Source organism: Gasterosteus aculeatus, chromosome 16 (genome assembly GCF_964276395.1).
Source record: "Gasterosteus aculeatus chromosome 16, fGasAcu3.hap1.1, whole genome shotgun sequence".
Taxonomy (NCBI): Eukaryota; Metazoa; Chordata; class Actinopteri; order Perciformes; family Gasterosteidae; genus Gasterosteus; species Gasterosteus aculeatus.
Window position 1 is genome coordinate 18,430,769 of NC_135704.1, and position 22,269 is coordinate 18,453,037.

The window sequence follows — 22,269 nt, forward strand, 5'->3', positions numbered from 1 at the left end:
TGAGGCTTTAACTCATATTAAACTACAGGATGTAAAATAAATACAGGACAAAGTACACATTAATACACATTAATCATCATTCATTAATCATTCAACACCTTTCAGTGCTTGTGCTCCATGAAGGATCTGCATGCATGCGTACGTCCCGCTCAGACCTGACCCTTGATGTAAAGATGTTGACGAGGCTGATCGGTGTCATTGATCACTAATCACTGTCTAGACTCCCCTTTTGCTTTTTTATGTTGTGACCGGATGAAACTTGTAGTTGCTTGAATCTTTCTTTTTTTACCCACCAGCTCTGTTGACTTTATGATTAATTACCTTGAAGCTTGTTAATCCCTGTGGGACCGACATAAATAACTAACGGCTCTGTTACATTCAACCACTTTTTTAGCGCTTTCAGGAAGTGTGTTAATTAGAATGGCCAGGAGACTTGAAGAAATTTAGTCAACATGAACCGGAATCCAAATTAGCATTGAGTGAATTAAATGTTAATTAAATTTAATTCAAAAGCTGTTAAAAATACCTTGTTTTGAATTTTGTTAAAGTCTCAGTCTTAAGTTCCTTGTGATTATTGCCAGTAATTATTATCCGGTTTTTGCCTTTTGCCTGATTGAAAAGAAAATGTAAATTCTTCTTTTAGCATTTTGACAAAGGCCAGTTAGGAGGTGAACATAGCAGGAGGTCAATAAATATTTAAATAAAGTTTTTCCAGTACTCTTTTCCAAAATGCCTTTTATATTCAAAGGCTTAATTTGAATCCACTTCCTCCTGCTTCGCTAAAGATCGGAGTATTCCTCTTCCTCATTTGGATAATAATTCACACTCGGCTGTTCTGCAAAAATAAAAAAGTTATCTCGCAGAAGAGCTTGAGCTTTGAGGCGTAACAAAAAAGATCTGGATATCCTTTCATCTACTGTAGTTAACACACAAAAATAGAAGCGGAACATGAGGACGGGCGACTGACAAAGCCGTGAACAAATAAAAGCATCCAGTGCAGCCGCAGAGAAAACAGGAAGAGAGGGATTGATGTCTTTTTTTGGATCAGGCACTTCCTCCCTGTGACTCACTGCGAGCGCTTCAATTCCCTCCAGATTCCAACGCTTCTGATGCGGAGGATCTTATTTTCTCAATCCTTTTTTTTTTCTTCAAAATAAAATATCGGAGGATACGATGGAAAATTATGGTAATGTCATGTGGAGAGGATGCTGCACACTGAGTCATTGAGCTTTTCCTCGCTTAACTCGTCCTCCTTCTCATCCACCCTCACAGACACACACACATGCTTGTATGTATGTATATATATATACACGCCAACACGGAGGAACACAGTGGACCCCAATACACGGGGCGGAATAGAATGAAAGGCGATATCAGCTACAGGTAGACTCCAGCCCGATGTCTCTCACACACTTTATTCCTCAGGGCTAAAAATGCTGCCTTGAAACAACAACAAAAAACGGGAGAAAAGAGGCACGGAGAATGTTTTATTCCCCGCTTCCCCTTTTGATGTTGATGCCAATCGAATGGGAATATAAATAGATTTCCTCTGGCGTGTTAAAATGCAAATACGCCCTCATATGAGCAAAGCTTTTAAGTAAGGCAACAGGAAAAAAAGAAAAGGAAAATGAAACTATGGGACCATCGAAAGATCTCAAGGACACTTCTGGTTTTCAATGAGGTCACATCTGTAATTGGCTAATGTAGCTCTCACCTTCACAGTTTACAGGAGCAGCCTTGGGGGGAAAAAGGCCGGCCGGAGCCGGGCGAGCTGTGGGCTTTGGGGAGGCCGGCGTGGGCCGCGCGTAGAAAGGGTGCCCTTCATTCCTAGACAGCGTGCCCTTTTTAAAATACAATCATAGATAGGGACTGAGTGGCAGCCTCAGCGGTGTCCGTCCCCACAGAGCGCAGCGCCAAGGAGTCCTAGATGTTTTCCACTTCCGGGTGCCTCGTCTCAAAGTATTTTTTTCACTGTTTTAGGTTAGCTGCCTGAAATGAGGTCGCTGGTCAACACAAGCTTAAATATTAACCTTTTGTTATACAGTTTAAAAATACATGACTAGATGTGGCTCTCATGAATTTAGAAGGCCTCTAATGAGACGTCTAAACGTCATCACAACAACAACAGCTTTCTTTTAGCTTGGACCTGGGGAGTCGGGGGGGGTCCTTCCCATTCACGCTACAGAAACCCCAAAAGCAGTTTTCATTAGCGAAGATTTTTTTAATGCACCAAAAAAGCGCATTTATTTTTTGCAACATTTCAAGATCCAATGAAAAAGCCCAATTGTACATCAAAACACTACCACTGTAGACCAGAGGGGGCGCCGAAACACAGCATGAAATGTTCTTTATCGGAGCTTTAACACCATGTCAAATAAAAACTGTTTGTAAATGTAGTTGACAGGAAACAGACTTAATTTACTTCAGCTCCATCACATTCATTTGTATGCAATGTCTTGATGAATTTAGACATTCAACACGGACTGCGTCCCTGCAGCTTGACTTCGTTGGGAACGGGCCGGCCTTTCACAGCAGCCACGGCGTTGGCCACCATCCGCTGCACAATCGCTCTCGCTGTGTCGTAGGTATTAATCCCGATGTGGGGGGTGATCAGGACATTAGGCAGGCTGAGGAGCGGGTGATCCCTGCAGAAGATAAGCCAGAGAAAAGGGGGTGGGGGGTTTAGAGCAAGCAACGAGTGATGCAATTGGTCGGAGGATGAAGTGCGTGATTCTGTTTGCAAAGGACCTCGGCAAAGGTTCAGGATGAGTCACATCTAACGCTGCAGCTCGGATTCCTCCCGACTGGAGGGCTTCGACTAACGCATCCTGGACCACAACTTGACCTGAGGCATTAAAAGAGGATCATTAACTTAAACCTGGACTCAATTCACACGACCCGGAAAGGACCCGTGGTCCCCACCTCTGCTGATGTTCACCAGCGTCGCCGTGGGCTTCATGAGTGACAGCTCCGTGTGGCCGATGAGGCCCGCCGTGGCCGGGGTCAGTCTGACGGCGATCACGACAAAGTCCGACCTCCTCAGCAGTTCCTCCAGGCTCCGACAGTAACTGGCTCCAACCGCCCGCTCGTCGGCCACACACCTGCAGAGAATAACGGGTGAATGATCGCCCTCCAGAGTGCAATCAACACGGTTCATGAGGGGGCATCCGCTCTGCTAGTGAGGTTGGTTTTTAATAAAAAATGGACACAATCAACTTCTTTTCATTTTTCTTGAATGTTAAACATTATCCAGATGTAAATGTTTGATTTCCTGCACATTCAATCATAAAACAAATTCAAGTGAATACAACGAGGCCGTGTCTGTTCGTTGTACCTTCTGGTCCTGTTGTGATACAGGATCTTCATTTCAAATCCTTTGCTTCTTTGGGCAATTTTGTAACCAATCTCTCCCATTCCAACGATCCCCACAGTCGACCCTGTGACTTCAACTCCCATGAGACTTTGTGGCAGGTTGATGGTCTTTGGGTCAACAGCAATTTGATGACCTACAACAGAAAAACAGTCTAGATTTTAAATACGTCTGTAGATCACTCTTACTGTTTACATACTGTCTTCCCAGTGGGTAAAATCCTTCACTAGCTCAGGTGCATGGAAAAAAACCTTACTGCTTGTGTTGGAAATAACTTTTCAAACAACGTAACATCCATACTGAAAAAGAGATCAGACAGCTTTAACATCACTAATCCAACAGTTTTAAACCCCTGTGAGACAATAAATAGAAGCCCTGATATTAATATACCCACAAAGAGCTGAAGACATGTGGGCTGTAAGCCGGAGCACACAGGAGAACTCGCCGCAGGGCAAAGGGCTGCAGGTCGTACGTACGATCTCACCTTCTAGGACCTTTCGAGCCGACGCCAGGAGCAGACCCATGGCGAGATCTGCACTCGCGTTGCTGACTACGCCGGGCGTGTTGGCCACCTTCACCCCGAGGCTGTTGATGAACGGCACGTCCAGGTGATCGATGCCCACCCCTCCGCTGGCGACCACTTTGAGGGAGGGAAGCAGTCGGAGGAGCGATGGCTCGGCCGCGGGGAAGTACTTCCAGATCAACAGGACCTGGATTTTGGGGCCGTAGAGTGCCGGGTTTCGTAGAAGGTCCCTGTGGCTCACCAGGTGGAAGTGTTGTTTCAGGATGTCAGACAACTCTTCGAGGTAACCGAACTCGCCCCCCAACTCCGAGACCAATGCCCACGTTTTCTCCTCCTCCATCACTTGGTTGGAGTTTCTGCTGCCGTCAAACCAAAGAGAGTCTTTGTCACTCACCGTTAACTCGTTTGAACAGGATAGAAAATGTGTTAATAATTGAGCTGTTGTTTAATTAATAAAAAACATGCTAGCGCAAAGTTATTAGTAAATTGCGAAAGTAGATTAAAGAGTCTTTTTTATTTTTATTTTAGTTCCCCAAAGTAGAGACTCTGCTTTTCAATCCGAGCTTGAACTTCCACCCTCTAGCTTCTTTGAAGAAGTTGTAGATTAAACTTGGTCGACTAATGTGAAAACCGCAGAAAGGGCAACTTTCAGCCTGCAGCATAAAGAGGCGGGAGCGGGAGGAACGTCGCGCTTGGTTTATTTATTCCTGCTCACACCTCTCCAGCTAACTACATTGTCATTGGAAGTTGCTTCACAAGCACGCTCGTCTTCACCACTACCTTTCGCAATTATTCATCTGTTGGTATTCTACAAACTTGGCCCCGGTCTTTTCGGGTGCAAACACCACAGGTAGTTTGCTGTGGACTGATTAGCTCGCCTGGCCTTGTCAATAAAGGTTTTACACACAAATCTGTCACACGGTCAATTCCAAAGGTTGCTTTTGGCTTTTGGTTTGGGATGAACAAACTAGATGTAACTGGTGTAGTTGATGAGTGAGCTTTAGAGCGGCTGTTAGACATATTGTCCACTTCAGGCTCCAAAACGAAGTCCTCCAAGTTGAAATAACCAATTTTACAGCAGAAATGGACATTTTACAGCGAAGCCGAACTAAAAACTTTGCTACTATAGAAAATATGAGAAACTATCATATCAATTCCATAACTCAAATCATCTTAAACGTCGTCCTTTGTTTTGTGTCTTTTTGGGGGAAATGAATTGCAAAATACAATTAGAGGGTGGTGGAGAGAGGATGTGTATCTGTGACTATGAAGTAGTCGTATTACCACAACTGCTAATCGGATATACTTGACACTTAGCAGGTGTATTTCTCAGGATACACGGAGTGCTGTGTTGCATTTGGTTGCTAAAAACCTTGCATAGCAAACAGTCCACAGCTCCTGGAGTTTACTAACTAAACTACAACCAAGCTATTTATTTTGTATTCCTTACAGGACGTCCAGGAGCAATCCGAGTGGGTCGGCCCGGGGGGCCGCGCCTTCTAAATGGACACTTATTATGGACAGTCTTACTTATGGACACAATATTGGCATTTGTGTTTTAGTAGCTGGAATGAATCGTTCCTGTTTTACATGTAGTGTATTCCAACGCCCATAGCTGAATGTTGCATTCAAGTGTGTTCTGAATATGTGTCTAGTCAGTCCGGTTGATCCACCACTTTGCTTTAAACTAAAAACACTGGAAAACGGATCTTAGTAAAGGCATTAAAGAGCTGCAGGGAAGCTGCTCCACATGAACGTGGCCTGGATTCAGGGCAGCCGGAGGTGTTTCTCACACCTCTCTGCAAAAGAAGATTCAAAGTGTGGTTTCAAATACGTCAGTTACCTTATCAAGTCACCTTGAGGCACAGAACGCAAAGATTACACATCTGAACCGCTCAAACACAGTGTTTCCAAATGTCAAGGAGGGGGCAGAGCTTTGACTGCTGCGACCTCTACAGGTGATCTTAAAGTTGATGATTTGTCTTTATAACACAATATGATGTGCACCAGTGGATATTCATACCTACTGGTTAGAGAAGCTGCCCTTGCATGTGGTTGGATGTTTAGAACCGTGAGCACATTCCCGTGTTGTGTTGGATTGTGGGTGGAACAGCGGAGTGATAAAACCGAACAGTATTACACAGCATTGCATCATGGAAAGTCACAACAAGGAACATTTTTTTACACTAGATTCCAAAATGCATAAGTTTCTCAAAATTGGGCTCATTAATCAAACAGACATTAATGACCTAGTTTAGACAAAACCAATGATATATGTAAAAGCTGCACATGAATAACGCTCAACTTTAGTAGTAATGTGTGACTCATGCAAGGGAACGGACCCGTAGCGTGCGCCTTGTTTCCTTCTAGCCTGGAAGAAGTAAGCTGCAGCTAAAGCGTCTCAAAGAGGTGTTGTGCTCTTTGACGGCTGCTCTGACAAAGCTGTCACCGCTCATTGGACAGGACTGAGAATGGTGAAGATTAGATAGCCAGCAAGCTACATTCATGAAAAGTAGTGTCGTTTACAAAGTGGCAATAAGCATGAGGACAAGCGACTGGATGTGGGGCTGCAGCAACTCCTACTGGCAGGGATCTGTAACTGCAGGGAAAGGCAGTTGAGTGAACCAAGCAATTATAACATAAGCAGTGTTAAATATAGTTGTTAAATGTTTGAAATTCCTCCATGGAGGTCTCGGATCGATCATTGAGGCTCAAGGGTGCAGCCATTAGTCCTGAAAAGTGTGTTAAAGCTGCATTCTCGGTAGTGACCACCAGATGGCGACTCCTCTGGTCCCATAGAGGTCCATGAGAGAACGACTCTACTTCTCTCTTGATTCATTCACTCAGTTAATGTTGTAAACACGAGTTCATGGTCTCAATCTCTAGTTTCAAGCATGATGTTCATTTAGTAAATCATGGTCCATTTAGAGCGAAACAGACCATAAAGCGGTGGATGCTTTGGGATGGGAAGACCTTGACAGTGTTGTTCCTCACTTTATCTAAATTGATTTGAATATTATGGTTATCATATTAAGTTGTGCTTAGTTTGAATTTCTCGTGTTAATCACCCTGCCTTCTTGTGCTAAACCCTCCAGCTTGGCACCTCGTGTTTAAGTTGTCTAGAGTTTTATTTAATTTACTTCTTTTTCCTGCCAGCTTTCAGGCTGTAAGGGGTGTTTGTGTTTAAATCATAGAACTGCCTCGGGCATCCGATCAAACGCAGGCGAGTACGTTGGCAGACCTTCTAAGGCTTTACGGGACAGTGGTGTTCCCTGATGGCACTGTCTTCTGCCGGGATGTCCAGGTGATGTGGTGGTTCACATTTGAACAGAGATCAGTGGACTTCAGCTTCTCTTTTATCTCCTTTCCTCCTGTTTTCGCTGCTGAATCGATCCGACAGCCTGGATGCTGACGATCGGGCGCTTCTCTCAGCCGGATCATCGATTTTGCTTTTGTAGCTTTAGCGTTCCAGAAAATGCATTTTTTATTTATTCATCCAAACTGTGTTTGAGTCCCCACATCAGAAACGTTACAAGTACACTAAATATTAACAAAAGCAACCCAAAGGGATCCCTCAAATTATTGATCTGACTGAAATGCGCTTTCATCCACATGGAGCGTGGGGTCGTGTTGGTCTGGATTCCTTTCATGTTTGACTCCTAATTCCTTCTCAGTACGCCTGCTATACTTTTTCCTCTATTTATTATGCAACTCTTTTGATAACAGCAAGTGTTGCTGATGGGGGGGGACATTTCCATAACCCTCCTAGGTTTTAATATGGATGGAAAAACTGACTGCACGGTTCACTAATGGCCTTGTCTCCAATCTGCAGACACACTGTGCATTTGAACCATAAAATCTAAAGACTCCATTTGCCGTTCCCCGCTGCTAAAGCCCTGCTGAGCTGACACAGTTTCTCATTTTCACTAATGAAAAGTAAAAGGAATGAGGTGCTGTATGGATTATAAATTCAACCATATTCATGAAGTTGGACCAGAAAGTTGTCTTTTTGAAATGATTAATTAAATAAAATCCTTTATTTAATCCTTCATTTTTTAAATGGTATATGTGAATTCACAATGTGCAAAAATAATACAACTCATAATTACGATCCCAAGGTAATTATCAAAAGAATATAGGCTTTTCATGACATGTTTTTTTTCACGACATTGTGTGGAAATCACAAGATCTTGTTCTGTGTAAATAATTAATGGCTGAATAAAACTCTTATGTGTTTAATGTATTCCTTAAGACACCAGGGCCCTTTCTAATCAGATTTTTACTATGCAGTTAGAAAGTGATCGAAGACAGAAGTGTTAGAACCAGTGGTTCTTGCTCATGGGTGTTCCTGCATTTACTCCATGTGCCCACATCCGTCCTGATTGACTTTCCGTTGGTTTGGTTTCCCTGGTGGAGACAATAATTGCTTAGGTTACGTTTGACCGGGGAACTGGACATTGCTCGTACCTGGTCACATGACTCGTAGTCCTCCTCAGGCGGTGGAGACAACACGAAACGCTCTGCGAGCGACATTAATGAACCAGTGAGCTTACATTCTCTGACACGTTTGCTTACAGTGCCACATGCATAATGGAGACACACTGAATGATGAAACATATCAGGGAAGATTCACCTCTTTGGAGAATCGCTGAAAACGGAAACCTGATCTATAAAAAGAAAGCAAATCAAATGTAAACCGAGAGCATCTGAGTAAACAAGCTGCCACCTGTAAACGGCACGACTGGGACCCGACATGTTGATACTGCACTGTCGGAGGTTGCAGTTTACGCTTGTTTTTCAAGGCACCAAGGGAAGTTGTGTCTCCAACTTGAACCAACTTGAATTGTTTCACTGTGTCGCACCTTTGCTGAGCTCAGAGGAACGCGATGGATGTGCTCCTCGCCGTCTTTATTCCACCTCGCGCTGCTTCTTGCTAAAAAAGAAGCTTTGAAATCCCGCTGGAAACTGCAGGTTTCAGTCTCTCTTTATTCAATGCGCCTCAAACCGTAGTGGAAGAATTAAAAGGAATCAACAGGAGGAATTCCTCTGTACAGACGTTTACCTGAGATGTGTGGGTAATGTTTCCTCTAAAGGCAAATCAAAGTCACGGGAACAATGGTGTCTGCACACGGAGACTCTGGGGAGCCGCTGCTCCCAAATCACTTTGTACGCCTTTGATAACGCTGCAAGAAGACAAACTGCTCGAGTTTAGCCGGGGAACTATTATTAGTTCAAACTACAGCTACTTTATGGATGTTGGTGAAATGTGGCCCAGATCTCCGGGGTGACCGGGGGGGGGAGGGCTTTTCCTCCATCGGGTCACGAAAACACTGTTTCCAAGAATGTTTGTTTCTGATTCCAGGCGGAGCTCCAGTGGAAACATCTGACCGGTTGTTGGGAAATTCAGACTTTTAAGCCAAAGTGGGAATGCAGCGTAAAACAGGGGATTCATGAACGTTAATATGGCGGCCAACTATAATTCCCAAATGTGATGATCTCTTGACAGCCGGATACTTGGTCGCGTCCTCTCGTACACAACTCCCGCATTGTGCATCATGTCTGCTACCGCGTTTACTGTCGGGCTCTAATCGCAAAGTCATCTTCCTGGAATACGTGCAAACGTTCCTCACGCCTTCTTTTTGCGACCGCCAGCGGCCAGCCTGCGTCTCGCTGGCGGCGTGTTGAGAGCCGCGGGGGCAGTCGATCGGGTATGGGGCGGCCGTGTGAAGCACCGCGATGCTTCACTGCAGCCCCCCCCAGGGACACGGGAGTCGCTGTGGACCCTTTGTGCTGTTGTGTGATTTGCTGACACACTTGTCATTGTAACATTTCAACAAAAGGCAGACAGCTTTCACAAAAAAACTAAAAAAAGGTGTTGTACAGAAACCGTCCCGGGAGCTGTCCAAGTGCTGAAAGCGTCCGACTGCTACATACGGGTGTGCATGTGGGAGGGCATCCTCTTCAGGTGAGGGGGCCGTGGAGGGGCGAAAAGCATTTTCTCTTTCAACTCTCTCTCTTTTGAAGGCCTGTGAAGAGGGAACGAGCAGTGAGTGCTGAACTCTCCAACTCAAGCGTCTCCTCTGCAGTGAACGTGTGCTGGAAATAACCTGTTTTAATGTCGGTTACATTTACCTCTCATTTGCTCTTCAATAACACGCCCTAGTTTCAAATCAGAGGGTGGGGTGGCCGCTCTGTTTGGGTAATATCGACCTTGGTAGTCGATATTGACACCACATGGGTGCAGTCTAAATGGGCCTGTAGGCCCCAGTCGGACCTACGGGGACTGGACACGGAGGACCTGAGCTTTCAGCTCATTTACCGTAGCTTCAGGGTTCTTTCACACCTCACCTGCTTGGAAAGCTCCAGCTCAACTCAGGGGGGGGGGGATGCATTCATTTTCCTCCATTCACAGCAGCTATATTCTTTTCGTCGAGCCTATTCAGATAAAAGAATGTTTTAAACCCGTCCAGGATTTGGGGAAAACAGGAAAAGAGGCCACTTCCTGTTTTGTCTTTGGGGACACGTTGATTTGGGAAATCAGTCAAATCTGCAGGGATTTTGGTGTCGTGTCTTTGTCGTCCTGCTCTCGTCATTCAGAGCACACCGGATCGAGCTGCAGCCTCGTCCCTCCGTTCTTTCTTAGGACGTCTGAGCAGTGACCAGAGGCATTGAACGAAAAGCTCTTCGCCACGTTTCGTTCCCATGTTTGTGTCTGCAAGACCGCAAGATAGTCCTCTGATGTCATCCGGGGGGGGACACAAATTACACTGCATGGATAATACAAATTACATAAATTTAGATTTAGATTTATCACCCAAAGTACCTTTAAAGTTAGTCGACCTGACGTGTCTTTCAAATTCACTCAGTGTTTTTTTTCTTTTTTTTATGAAAGAGAAGGGACTGAGAGTCTGCAGAGACTTTGCTTTGACAGAGACGGGGAAAAAAAGAAGAAAAATCAAAGCGCTCTAATGTGTTTCACAGAGGAATCCAGGCGGGATCGATCCGTCTGAACTGAAACGCCGGGCAGCTTTCACACCAACCCGCCGCGTTGTTCTTTAGGGTCTGTTCGTACAGTTTGAGCTGTGAAAGAGGAGAAACAACCTGCTGCAGGAGGCCGCTGTGTTTCAGCCCCAGTTAAGAGCACCGATGAAAGGAATTTATATAACGGTACCGATCGATCCGTCCTCTTTGAAGCATGGTAGTTGAAACGGGGTTTGTCCCCAAAGGACGGGGGACAGAACGGGCCGTATGAGCCCGTATACGTGCGAGCCGCGTTCACACTGCGGCTTCGTCTCCAACGAAATGACGTCCCAATCAAACTATGTCCACCTGCACCACGGAGGCAGCTTGGACTTTAAAACACGTTGTTAATGTCGTCAGTTGAAGTGAAACAAATGATAAAAACGTGCAAAACTCCTCAGGATTACAAAGCCGGCTGTGTTTAGTAAAGAAACACGTCGACAAACTTCTCTTTATTTCAAATGAATGTGATTCACAATGGCGACAGCTATTTTTTAACAAATTGGACTTTAGGCTGATTTGTGCAGCTCTTTCTTTCATTGTCATGTTTTCCTCTCGTCTGCGCACGTTTAGGATTAATTAATTAATCTCCCAAATAAGAGCTGTAACTAAAATACTTTTAACCCGCCCATGCAATCACGCCACCTCTAAATCTCTTTCGTTATTTCTGTTCCGTAGAAAATGTTTAAAATATATTTTTTTTCAAGTGAACATTTCAGCTCAACCTTTGACCTTTGTGTGTCGCTCTTTCTAGTTTGCGCAGCGCGGGATTCAAAACGCGCAATCGAGGCCGTTGGAAGCGTGCGCGGGCGCCTTGTCGAGACGCCTCCTGTCAATCAATCCAGCGGCTGAGGCCACCTGATGGGACGTATTCTTTAGTCTTTGGGCTTCACGGTCACAGCGAGGGTGAAAAGGAAAGGCAGCAAAAGTGGATGGAAGACGCTCCATTGTCACGTATTGCCTCCACTGGAAAAGACCCAAACGCAGATTTGTTAGTCACCATGTATTTTATTCGTGAAAAGGAGGCACCGGACTAGGAGGTGACGGGGTGGTGACGGCGGTCCCGGATTCCAGAGGTGGGGGAAAAACAGTGAGCGGAATTCCCGGGGAGGTGCGTGGGCCATGCGGCCCGTTCAGGTGCCTGGGTGAAAAGAGGAAGACAGGACACTGGTTAGTTTTAGAACAGCGGCCTCTGACTTCTTGCTGTTCTTCGACCTGAGTTGTCGGTCTGACTCACAAACAAGACTAACAATCCGGCGGGGAAGAGGCTTCGGGGCCGCTCCTAAATACCTCCCCTGATTGGAAGGCAGCAACAGGTGGGTGATTGTGGATGAGACGCAGCTGGGCCCTGCTCTCACCTCCGTGCTGACGTCCGGCCCCCTCGAGTGCTGGTTGGTGCCAACACACCGACGCCTCCTGAGGGTGGCGACCTGACAGTACCCCCTCTCCGACGGGTGTCTCCAGACACCCCACCAGGCCTGTCTGGCCGACGGCGATGGTAGTCCCTCACCATGACGGCGTCCAGGATCTGGCGGCGGGGAATCCAGCACCGCTCCTCTGGACCAAAACCCTCCCAATCCACTAGGTATTGGGTTCCCCGGCCCCGGCGTCTGGAGTCCAGAATCCTACGCACTGTGTAAGCCGGAGCACCGTCAATGATCCGTGGTGGGGGGGGTCGCGGGGGAGGGGGCAGGAGGGGGCTGAGGAGGACCGGTTTAAGACGGGACACGTGGAAAGTGGGGTGAACACGAAGGGACCTAGGTAACTTCAATCGGACCGCAACCGGGTTGATGACCCCTTCAATTACGAACGGGCCAATGAATCTCTGAGACAGTTTTCTAGACTCCGTCCTCAGTGGAAGGTCTTTAGTGGACAGCCAGACCTTGTCACCTACTTTGTAGGTCGGGGCGGCCGTCCGGTGGCGGTTGGCATGCCGTTGGTAATGCTCAGAGGAGCGGATCAAGGCCGCGCGGACTCGATGCCAGGTTCGGTGACAGCGACGGATGTGACTGTGTACGGAGGGCACGGCGATGTCTCTCTCCTGGGATGGGAAAAGGGGAGGTTGATAGCCGTACAAACATTGAAAAGGGGACATACCTGTTGCGGAAGAGGGCAAGGTGTTGTGCGCATATTCTGCCCAGTAGATTTGGGAGGCCCAGGACCCGGGATTAGCAGACACTAGACATCGAAGAGATATCTCCAGTTTCTGGTTAGCTCTCTCTGCCTGACCATTGGTCTGTGGATGGTATCCCGAGCACAGACTGACTGTGGCCCCAATGGCCCTACAGAAGGCTCTCCAGACAGCCGAGGAAAATTGGGGCCCCCGGTCCGAGACCAGGTCACAAGGCAACCCATGTATGCGAAACACCTCCTTGACAAGGATAGAGGCCGTCTCCTTTGCTGACGGGAGCTTGGGGAGTGGAACGAAATGGGCATACTTGCTGAAACGATCAACCACGGTGAGTACAACTGTGTTACCTTCTGACGGGGGTAGTCCGGTCACGAAGTCCAGTGCCAAATGAGACCATGGGCGTCGTGGTATGGGCAGGGGGCGTAAAAATCCGACGCTAGGTCTATTAGATACCTTATTTTGTGCGCACACTTGGCAAGCTGCGACGTATCCCTTTGTGTCGTCAGCCATGGTTGGCCACCAGAACCGTCTCCTTAGAAATGCCATGGTCCGAGCCACTCCGGGATGGCACGTCAGCCTTGAGCCATGAGCCCACTGCAGGACATTAGTTCTCACATTATCTGGCACAAATAGCCGGCCCGGAGGCCCATTACCTGGCCCCGGGTTGACTCTGAGGGCAGAGGTTACCTCGTCTTCTATTCTCCACAGGGCTGCCCCGACCAAGCAGTGTTTGGGGACGATGGTGTCCGGCTCTCGCCCCTCCTCCTCTCTGGAAAACACTCTAGATAGGGCGTCTGGTTTGGTGTTACGTGATCCAGGTCTGTAAGTCAGGGAGAAGGAAAAACGTCCAAAAAACAGGGCCCACCTGGCTTGACGTGAGTTGAGGCGTTTCGCTGACCGGATGTACTCGAGATTCTTGTGATCTGTCCAAACCACAAACGGTAGTTCCGCACCCTCCAACCAATGACGCCATTCCTCTAGGGCGACCTTGACGGCCAGTAGCTCACGGTTGCCCACATCGTAATTGCGCTCGGCCGGGGACAACCGACGCGACAAGTAAGCACAGGGGTGGAGCTTACCGTCCGTCGCGGTGCGTTGGGATAACACCGCTCCCAGCCCCACGTCAGAGGCATCCACCTCGACAACAAACTGCCGGCACGGATCAGGTTGGGCAAGGATGGGAGCAGACGTGAACCGCCTCTTGAGTTCCCCAAACGCCCCCTCTGCTTCTGGGGTCCACACGTAGGGTTTGCTACAGGAGGTAAGTGCAGTAAGGGGAGCGGCGACACTACTGTAATCCCGAATAAACCGTCGGTAAAAGTTAGCAAACCCTAAGAACCTCTGAAGTTGCTTTCTCGTGTCGGGCCTAGGCCATCCAAGTACTGCCTCCACCTTAGCTGGATCCATCCTCACCTGTCCCTCAGAAATGACGTAGCCCAGGAATGAAACAGTGTCGGCATGAAATTCACATTTCTCCGCTTTGGCATATAATTTGTTCTCCAGGAGACGTTGTAGCACCAGGCGGACATGTTGAATGTGTTCGGTGGGGTCTCTAGAAAATATGAGGATGTCATCAAGATACACAAATACGAAACGTCCCAACATGTCTCTGAGCACGTCGTTAACCAGCCCCTGAAATACCGCTGGGGCATTAGTCAATCCAAACGGCATGACTTGATATTCAAAATGCCCCAACGGTGTGTTAAATCCTGTCAACCACTCGTCTCCCTTACGAATTCTCACCAAGTGGTATGCATTACGCAAGTCTAACTTAGTGAAGATTGTGGACCCTTGAAGTGCATCAAAGGCCTCGTTCATGAGTGGTAACGGATACTTATTCTTGATGGTTATCTCGTTTAAACCGCGATAGTCAATACATGGCCGGAGGGAACCGTCCTTCTTGGTGACAAAAAAAAAACCTGCTCCCAATGGAGACGAAGAGGGACGGATGAGCTCGGCGGCGAGCGACTCCTTAATGTATTTCTCCATGGCTACCCGTTCCGGTTTAGAGATGCTGTACAGACGACTACTGGGGAACGTGGAACCAGACTTTAATTCAATCGCGCAGTCGTACGGGCGGTGAGGTGGAAGTGATGAGGCCCGATTCTTACTGAAAACCTCCCCCAGGTCATGGTAGTCAGTGGGGACGAGGGATAGGTCAGCCGCGCATTGGGTGGATCCCTGGCTGTTCTCTAGTCTCGGACTTGCAGACCGCAGGCAATGAGCATGACAAAACTTACTCCAGTTGGTTATCCTAGCCTCTGGCCAGTCGATTACCGGATTGTGTTTAACCAACCACGTAAGTCCTAGAACGATCGGAATCTTAGGGGAGGAAATAATTAACAGGCTGATCTCTTCCTGGTGGTTACCTGAAATAAATAGCTTAACGGGCTCGGTTCGGCTGGTGATCCTGGCCAGCAGCCTGCCGTCAAGAGTAGCAGCCTCAACAGCCCCCTCCAGAGGAGTGGTGTTGAGGCCCAGTTGTCTCACCACATCAGCATCAATAAAACTGTCGTCTGCCCCAGAATCGATTAAAACTTGAAATCGAAAAGACTGACCTTTTGTTGAGAGCGTGGCGTGCAGTGGTGCTCTGGGCCGGGGGTTGGGAGATATGGGTACTTGGCTCGCTAGTATTCTCTCCACATCTAGCGAGCCCTCCTGTTTGATGAGCGCCGAGGACAGGAGGAACGGTAGTGTCCTTGTAGCCCGCAGAAAAGACAGCTGTTGTTGTCAAACCGGCGCCGCCGCTCCTCTTCGTCAAGGTGATATCGGCCTAGTTGCATGGGCTCATGCTCGGGCCTCTCTTCATTGTTGGTCCCCGCTGGTGATCTGGCGTTGTACCTGGGAGGTCCCCCTCCAACAGAATATGAGGTTGCTACCCTTCGGGGGAGGGGTGACTCGCTGCGCCTCCTTTCTCTCTGTCGCTCCCGGCATCGGTTATCTACCCGAATCGCCAATTGAACCAGATCCTCTAAAGTCTCTGGTTCAGGGTATGAAACCAATTCGTCCTTGATCTGGCTACTTAATCCGTTATAAAAAACAGATTCTAAGGCCTCATCGTTCCATCCGCTTTCAACGGCTAGCGTCCGGAACTCAATGGCGTAGTCTGCGACGCCTCGGGTACCTTGCCGCAGCGCGTGTAGTCTCTTGGATGCGTCTCTACCACGCACTGGGTGGTCAAATAATTTACGCATCTCTGAGGTGAACATTGGGTAGGTACTTGCCACATTACTCTGTGTCTCCCATACCGCTGAGGCCCACTCTAAGGCTTTTCCACGTAGCAGTCCAATCACAAAAGCAATCTTTGACCGGATTGTTCTGTCACGTATTGCCTCCACTGGAAAAGACCCAAACGCAGATTTGTTAGTCACCATGTATTTTATTCGTGAAAAGGAGGCACCGGACTAGGAGGTGACGGGGTGGTGACGGCGGTCCCGGATTCCAGAGGTGGGGGAAAAACAGTGAGCGGGATTCCCGGGGAGGTGCGTGGGCCATGCGGCCCGTTCAGGTGCCTGGGTGAAAAGAGGAAGACAGGACACTGGTTAGTTTTAGAACAGCGGCCTCTGACTTCTTGCTGTTCTTCGACCTGAGTTGTCGGTCTGACTCACAAACAAGACTAACAATCCGGCGGGGAAGAGGCTTCGGGGCCGCTCCTAAATACCTCCCCTGATTGGAAGGCAGCAACAGGTGGGTGATTGTGGATGAGACGCAGCTGGGCCCTGCTCTCACCTCCGTGCTGACGTCCGGCCCCCTCGAGTGCTGGTTGGTGCCAACACACCGACGCCTCCTGAGGGTGGCGACCTGACATCCATGGCAGGAAATATCAGTAAAATATCCCCAAATCCAAAGCAATGACTATTTTAAAAGATAACCCTTGTCGTGGGGACGCCACTCGAAGGTGCCGCCTGCCCGCTGGGACTAACAGATGAGAGCCCCGCGGATTTCTGTCACTTGCGTGTTCTTTTGCCGTCGTGGTCGCGTGGCTCCGTCTCACAAGCGGCGGCCGTCTCTTTTGAAGCCGCCCCCCTCACAGCCTGACAAGATAAACCCGCTCAACTCTGCAGGAACCGCGACCCCCCCCGCTTCTAACAGCAGATCTCCAAAGACGGAGGGAGGCCGGTGGAACTGCGACGCGACGGAGGTACGAATCTTACGGATTGTTGTCATGTGTATCGGCCTGTGGGTTTAAGTGTAATATCTATGTAGACTTTCTTTAGTCTCTTTGTTGCTATTTGCAGTCTTGTAGTTTCTTTGTTGTCTCTTTCTGTTAATTGTGTCTCTGCGTTTTTTATGCCCATTTTTATAGTTGCAGTGAGTCTCTTTGCTGCTGTTTGCATCTGCATTTAGCAATTTTGTGAGACTTCAACATATATATATATATATATATATATATATATATATATATATATAATGTATATTTTTAGCCTTTAGTTGTTTTTGCCCCTTTTTGTAGCTTCAGTGTTTGTGTGTCTTTGTGATCCTATTGACTCCGGTCCTGCTTGGATTGTGTCTCTTTAAGTGACATCTTGTGCGTGAAGGCCAGGAGAGGCCCTGACCCTTTTGGGCCCCCCGGGTCGCCGTCGTGTGATCCATCCTCGGGCATCTGAAGTCCAACTGCGCCCGAGATCAATGGAGTGAAGCAAACAAACGTCACGCGTTTCCTCTCGATTATCTTACTTTGTTCATACGTGTTGTTCGTTAACTACAGATATCGCCGTTCATGAAGTGAACCTCTCTCACACCTGCAGGCGAAGCAGACAGCATCCGTTGTGCTGATTATGTCAGGACTCATTAATCTGCCGCCAGCTTTATATTGAATACGTTATCATAAAACTGGCAAGCGAGTGGGAGCGCAGAGAAAATGAGCCAATTTAACAGCGTTTGGCAGGAGGAGTCAGATTTCACCGCTCGCTGGGCTTTTGTCCGACTGTGAATCTCTGAAATGAATGTGAGCGACCTGGTTCCCCAGAGGTGTCTGGTACCTTCGCGTTATCTACGGGGCTTTCACCGCGACGGCGTCGGACGGTTGTCTGTTACTGCGACGAGGGAGCTCATTGTCCGTCGGCAGCCTTTGTTTATCAGTTAAATGGAGTTCAGTGATAAATAACAGCTCTGCAGTCACCTGAAAGCGTTCCATTCATCTCATCCGGAGCCCGTGGTGGCGTCCTCCGAGAAAAAAAGCACAATGAAGGGATCTGCAGCAGCTGCTTTTTGTTCAGTTATTTGTGCCGTTATTCTCCTTTGCTGCCCCTCAAACATGTTAAATAGAACCCGCATGTCCGTTGGATGCGGTTACGCACCGCTGTGCTGAACAGACCTTTAACAGCGCAGGCAGGCGTGGCTCAGGTGTTCTTTTTAGGTAAAATACAAAAAATGACTCAGTGGAGGAAAACGATCCGACCGAGAAAAGTGCAGAAAAGAGAGCGTCCCGGCAGCGCCTCTGAAAGGATCTTTTTTACTCTTCAGAGGAAGAAATTGTGCGTTGGAAACACAAAGAAAGGGAAAGTTCCTTCTCAAGCTCACTGAGAACGATGCACGACGCTTCATTTCATAATCCCCAGTGGTTCATCGCAGCTTCTGCAAAGCGAACAAAGGTCTTCTCCCCGCGATGGGGGAGAACAACTTCAATCCCCCAAAAGAGTTCGGGCACCAACAATGAAAACCGGCGCTTTGAGATCGAGATCGCGGCGTTTGGACGACGCCTCTGCGATTGACAGACTGAGATTGTGTGTTCTCCTTTCTTCGGAACTCGCAGCCGGCCCTCGTCCCGTCCAGCACGCCGGTTGGAAAACGGAAATAGATGTCAACAAGGATTTAAAAGGGAACAATTTAAAAGCTTTCCCTTTCAGGGGGGCATGTGATGCACAGGGTGCAGAAGGTCACCGTGTTTGGACCTCATGTGATTAAACACCACTTATGCATCAAATAGACTTTATGCTGCGGTTTAAATTGGTCACAGCTTCCTTTTGGGGTTGTGGTTGTTTTATTGCTTCTCTTTGTGGTGGTTTCGTGTCCAAAGGAAATTATTGACAGACATTTCCCAACAAACGACATGATTATGACTTCACAAGCTTTTAACGACAGCGTACTCCCGTAATGTGTAATCAGCGCGGCACGGGACGCTTCCACACAGGAAATCCAGGCGTGAACTTTACTGTGCGGCAGCAGAGTGTTGTGTGTTTCATGTGATATAACCACAGACACACTGTTCAATCACTGGCTGTGAAGTAAATCTGTATGTGGACGTTTAAATCTTTTAAAGTGTCACAGCAGCTCACAGTGATTTACCGTCAATGCACAGTCACGCATTTCACAGCGTCTCTCCTCGCGCTCTTTTCGTGTGTCTCTTTGTGTCGTTTGGAATCGCTTTGTGTGTCCCTGTAGTCACGTAGTGTCTCATGTCCTGTGTCCACGTGGTTGTTTTGACCCGCAGGACCGTTGTTGTGTGTCCTCGTGACTCTTTGCAGCAGCACGTATCAATTCGTAGCCGCTTCGTGTCTCTTTACAGTCATTCGCCCCCTTTTTTGTGGTTCTCTCGAGTCCCTGTTATCTTTTTGTGTCTCCTTTTTATATTTGTCGGCATGTGTGTCTCACTTTGAGGTGAAGGTCACAAACGGAAGCGGGCGCGGCCCAACGTGTGTCCGCGGCGCATCGGCTGGTCGGCCCGGCGCCTCGGCAGGAGAGCCAGGCGGAAAGATGCTGCCGCTGGTCACTCTCAAGGCCTCCGAGGGAATAAACGGAATAAACGATTTAGGCTCTCGGAGCCTCTTTGCGTGCGGCTCGGACGGACATGAAAGCTCAGCTCATTAGCTCAGCCGGTAATGGAAAATGAGTTCACACAGCTTATTCAAAAGGTGTAACCGCAGCGTCACCTCTCTCCCGACGGGAGTCTCAGAACATCCCGTTTCTGTGGAGCGCTTTGTACTCAGACAGAGGAGGTGAGATGAAAGCGGATGGTGCAACACAGCTAATCGCCTCCTCCATTTTGGACTCCAGCATCCAGCGGAGGCGAGAAAGGGAGCAGACAGGTGGCATCGAACACAGGAAGCGTTAAAGCAGGAGGCGGCGAGGGGGGAGGAGGAGGAGGAGCTCTAATGTGCTTTGCTTTCTTTGCATGAGTGGAATCCGTCGGCAGGAGAAATGTCTGCTCTGTGGGCTGGTGACGAGTACTCAGGGAAATCATGACCATATGTGGCTCCCAAAAGAGGGATGAAATCCTCCCGCTAACCGCCACCCGCCGTGTCTGTGGTCGGAGGGCCAGGGGTGGGGGTGGGGGGGACCACAGGAGCCGGAGCTCCTCCCAGTGGCCGCCGTGGGGACTGCAGGGCTGGACCAGCTCATCCTTAAGAACACCAGCGATATTCACATTCAATTACGACTTTATTATCAACATAATACAGCTTCTTTCTGGAAACGGTGTGATTTTGTTCATATTAGATAAAAGCTTTATTCTCCAAGATGACACAGACGTGAGATCTAAAACAATAGAAATCCCCTTTGGCAGAGATCGTGAACTGTTTTTAAATGCTCTGTATTGTGTTAAAACGAAGGATGCATCATTTAGGTTCATCAAGAATTACAATTTAAATGTATGAATAAGAAAAATAATCAAGTTTGCAAAGAATTCTTTGCAAAGCAACTATTGTGTTTGGCCTGTAACGTTTGCTATAATAATGAGCCTTTTGTTTCTCTGTGGTACGCGTTATTTTAATAAGACGACCTTTGTTGTGTTCATAATTGTGTCTTAGTGTTTGTGCGTGTGGACTCCGGGGAGGACGCCATGCTGATAAAGGAAGAAATATGCTGTTTAAGTTCAGAGGTTTATAAATCAAAAGCAATGTGAGGAGGTTACACAGGAAAGACTCATGAGGAGTCATCCACTCTGTTCTTCTGGGTTTTGTGTCTTTACACAAATGAAAACATTTCCACCATAAAATGCTGCATAAAATCTCACCAGAGTGCTGGAAAACACACACGTGCACACACGTGTAAACTCCTCGTGCACACGTGTCGACAAAATATTAGTATAGATGCAACATGTGAATGATGGAAAATCGATAAAAGACTTTTTAAAACCTGCAGAAAGTGAAAAAGAAATTAAGAAAAGGGAATAAATATATATATAAGAATAAAAAATAAGTATCATCTTATCTTATATCTATATTGTAACATCTTTACAATATATAAGTATATATTCAAAAGTCTATACGTACAGCAACATTGCTGAGGAGTGCAGAGTGCACGGGGGGGGTGGGGGGGGGGCGGGGACACTGAGGGGCCCCACCTGCTGCAGACGGGGGGCCGCTGTTTGTCTTAGAGGGTTAACGCATGATCATTAATGATCATTAGTAAAACGAATGCCCGCAGTACCCGGATGCTACAGGTGTGCGACAGTGGATCCATCACGGGGCGGGAGGACGCTCCCGCGGTGATGAACCGGCTTCCCGCGGCTCGCGCTGTCGATCCGAATCGGCGCGTCTCCTCCGGCGTGATGGATGCGCTCCGATCTCTCCTCCGGAGTGTTTATTGTTTTAGGACACAAATCCCACGTGTTCCACCGCTCACTCATCTTTTGTCGAACCCCGCAACACACAAATCAATTATAATCTTTTTTTTTCTGGATGCACACGCGCACGCACGCACACACACACACACACACACACACACACACACACACACACATACACACACACACATACACACACACACACACACACACACACACACACACACACACACACACACACACACACACACACAGCCGCTCTCTTTCTCGGTGTGTCCGTGTTGCAGTGCGGCTCTCCGTCCGGAGGAGGGCAGCATGCTCCTCTGCCCGCTGCGTCAAATCTGAACCCGGAAGTCAGCGTCAAGTTACAGCAGCTGACAATGAAAAACACCTTTCAGCTTAAAAGCATGATGGAAAAACGTCGCCCTCTGGGAAGTCATTCTGGGACCTTCTCCTTCTCCTTGGTGCACGCACGTTGTCGTTGAAACGACCGCATGGACCTTATTTTCTCTCAGAGGTACAAATCAGCGCGTTATGGGTTAGGGAGACAAACACGGTCTGTCTACTACGTTTACCTGAAGCTATTTGATGTACAAAACGCAGCAGGATTTTAAGGTTTTAATGGTCACAATTGCTCACTATGAGAGAGAGAATTATAGGGTGAATACTGACCTACATTTCCTAACATACTGTAGAATTCTATTTGAATATTTCCATAC

The 22,269-nt window shown here is 47.9% G+C and overlaps 1 protein-coding gene and 1 long non-coding RNA gene across 2 annotated transcripts; both read right to left on the bottom strand.

Moving 5' to 3' along the window:
- Positions 1 to 2,200: 2,200 nt before the first annotated feature.
- LOC120833610 (glyoxylate reductase/hydroxypyruvate reductase) lies at positions 2,201 to 4,556 on the bottom strand. The gene is made up of 6 exons (XM_078090429.1): positions 4,444 to 4,556; positions 3,855 to 4,249; positions 3,335 to 3,506; positions 2,923 to 3,101; positions 2,749 to 2,845; positions 2,201 to 2,645 (listed from the first exon to the last, which is right to left on the bottom strand). The coding sequence occupies exons 2-6, from the start codon at positions 4,231 to 4,233 to the stop codon at positions 2,474 to 2,476; spliced, it is 999 nt and encodes a 332-aa protein (XP_077946555.1). The 5' UTR covers positions 4,234 to 4,249; positions 4,444 to 4,556; the 3' UTR covers positions 2,201 to 2,473.
- An 11,847-nt stretch (positions 4,557 to 16,403) lies between these two features.
- On the bottom strand, positions 16,404 to 16,879 carry LOC144388779 (uncharacterized). Its single transcript, XR_013453024.1, has 2 exons — positions 16,653 to 16,879; positions 16,404 to 16,556 (listed from the first exon to the last, which is right to left on the bottom strand). It is a non-coding gene; the product is annotated as an uncharacterized LOC144388779 (long non-coding RNA).
- Positions 16,880 to 22,269: the final 5,390 nt, after the last annotated feature.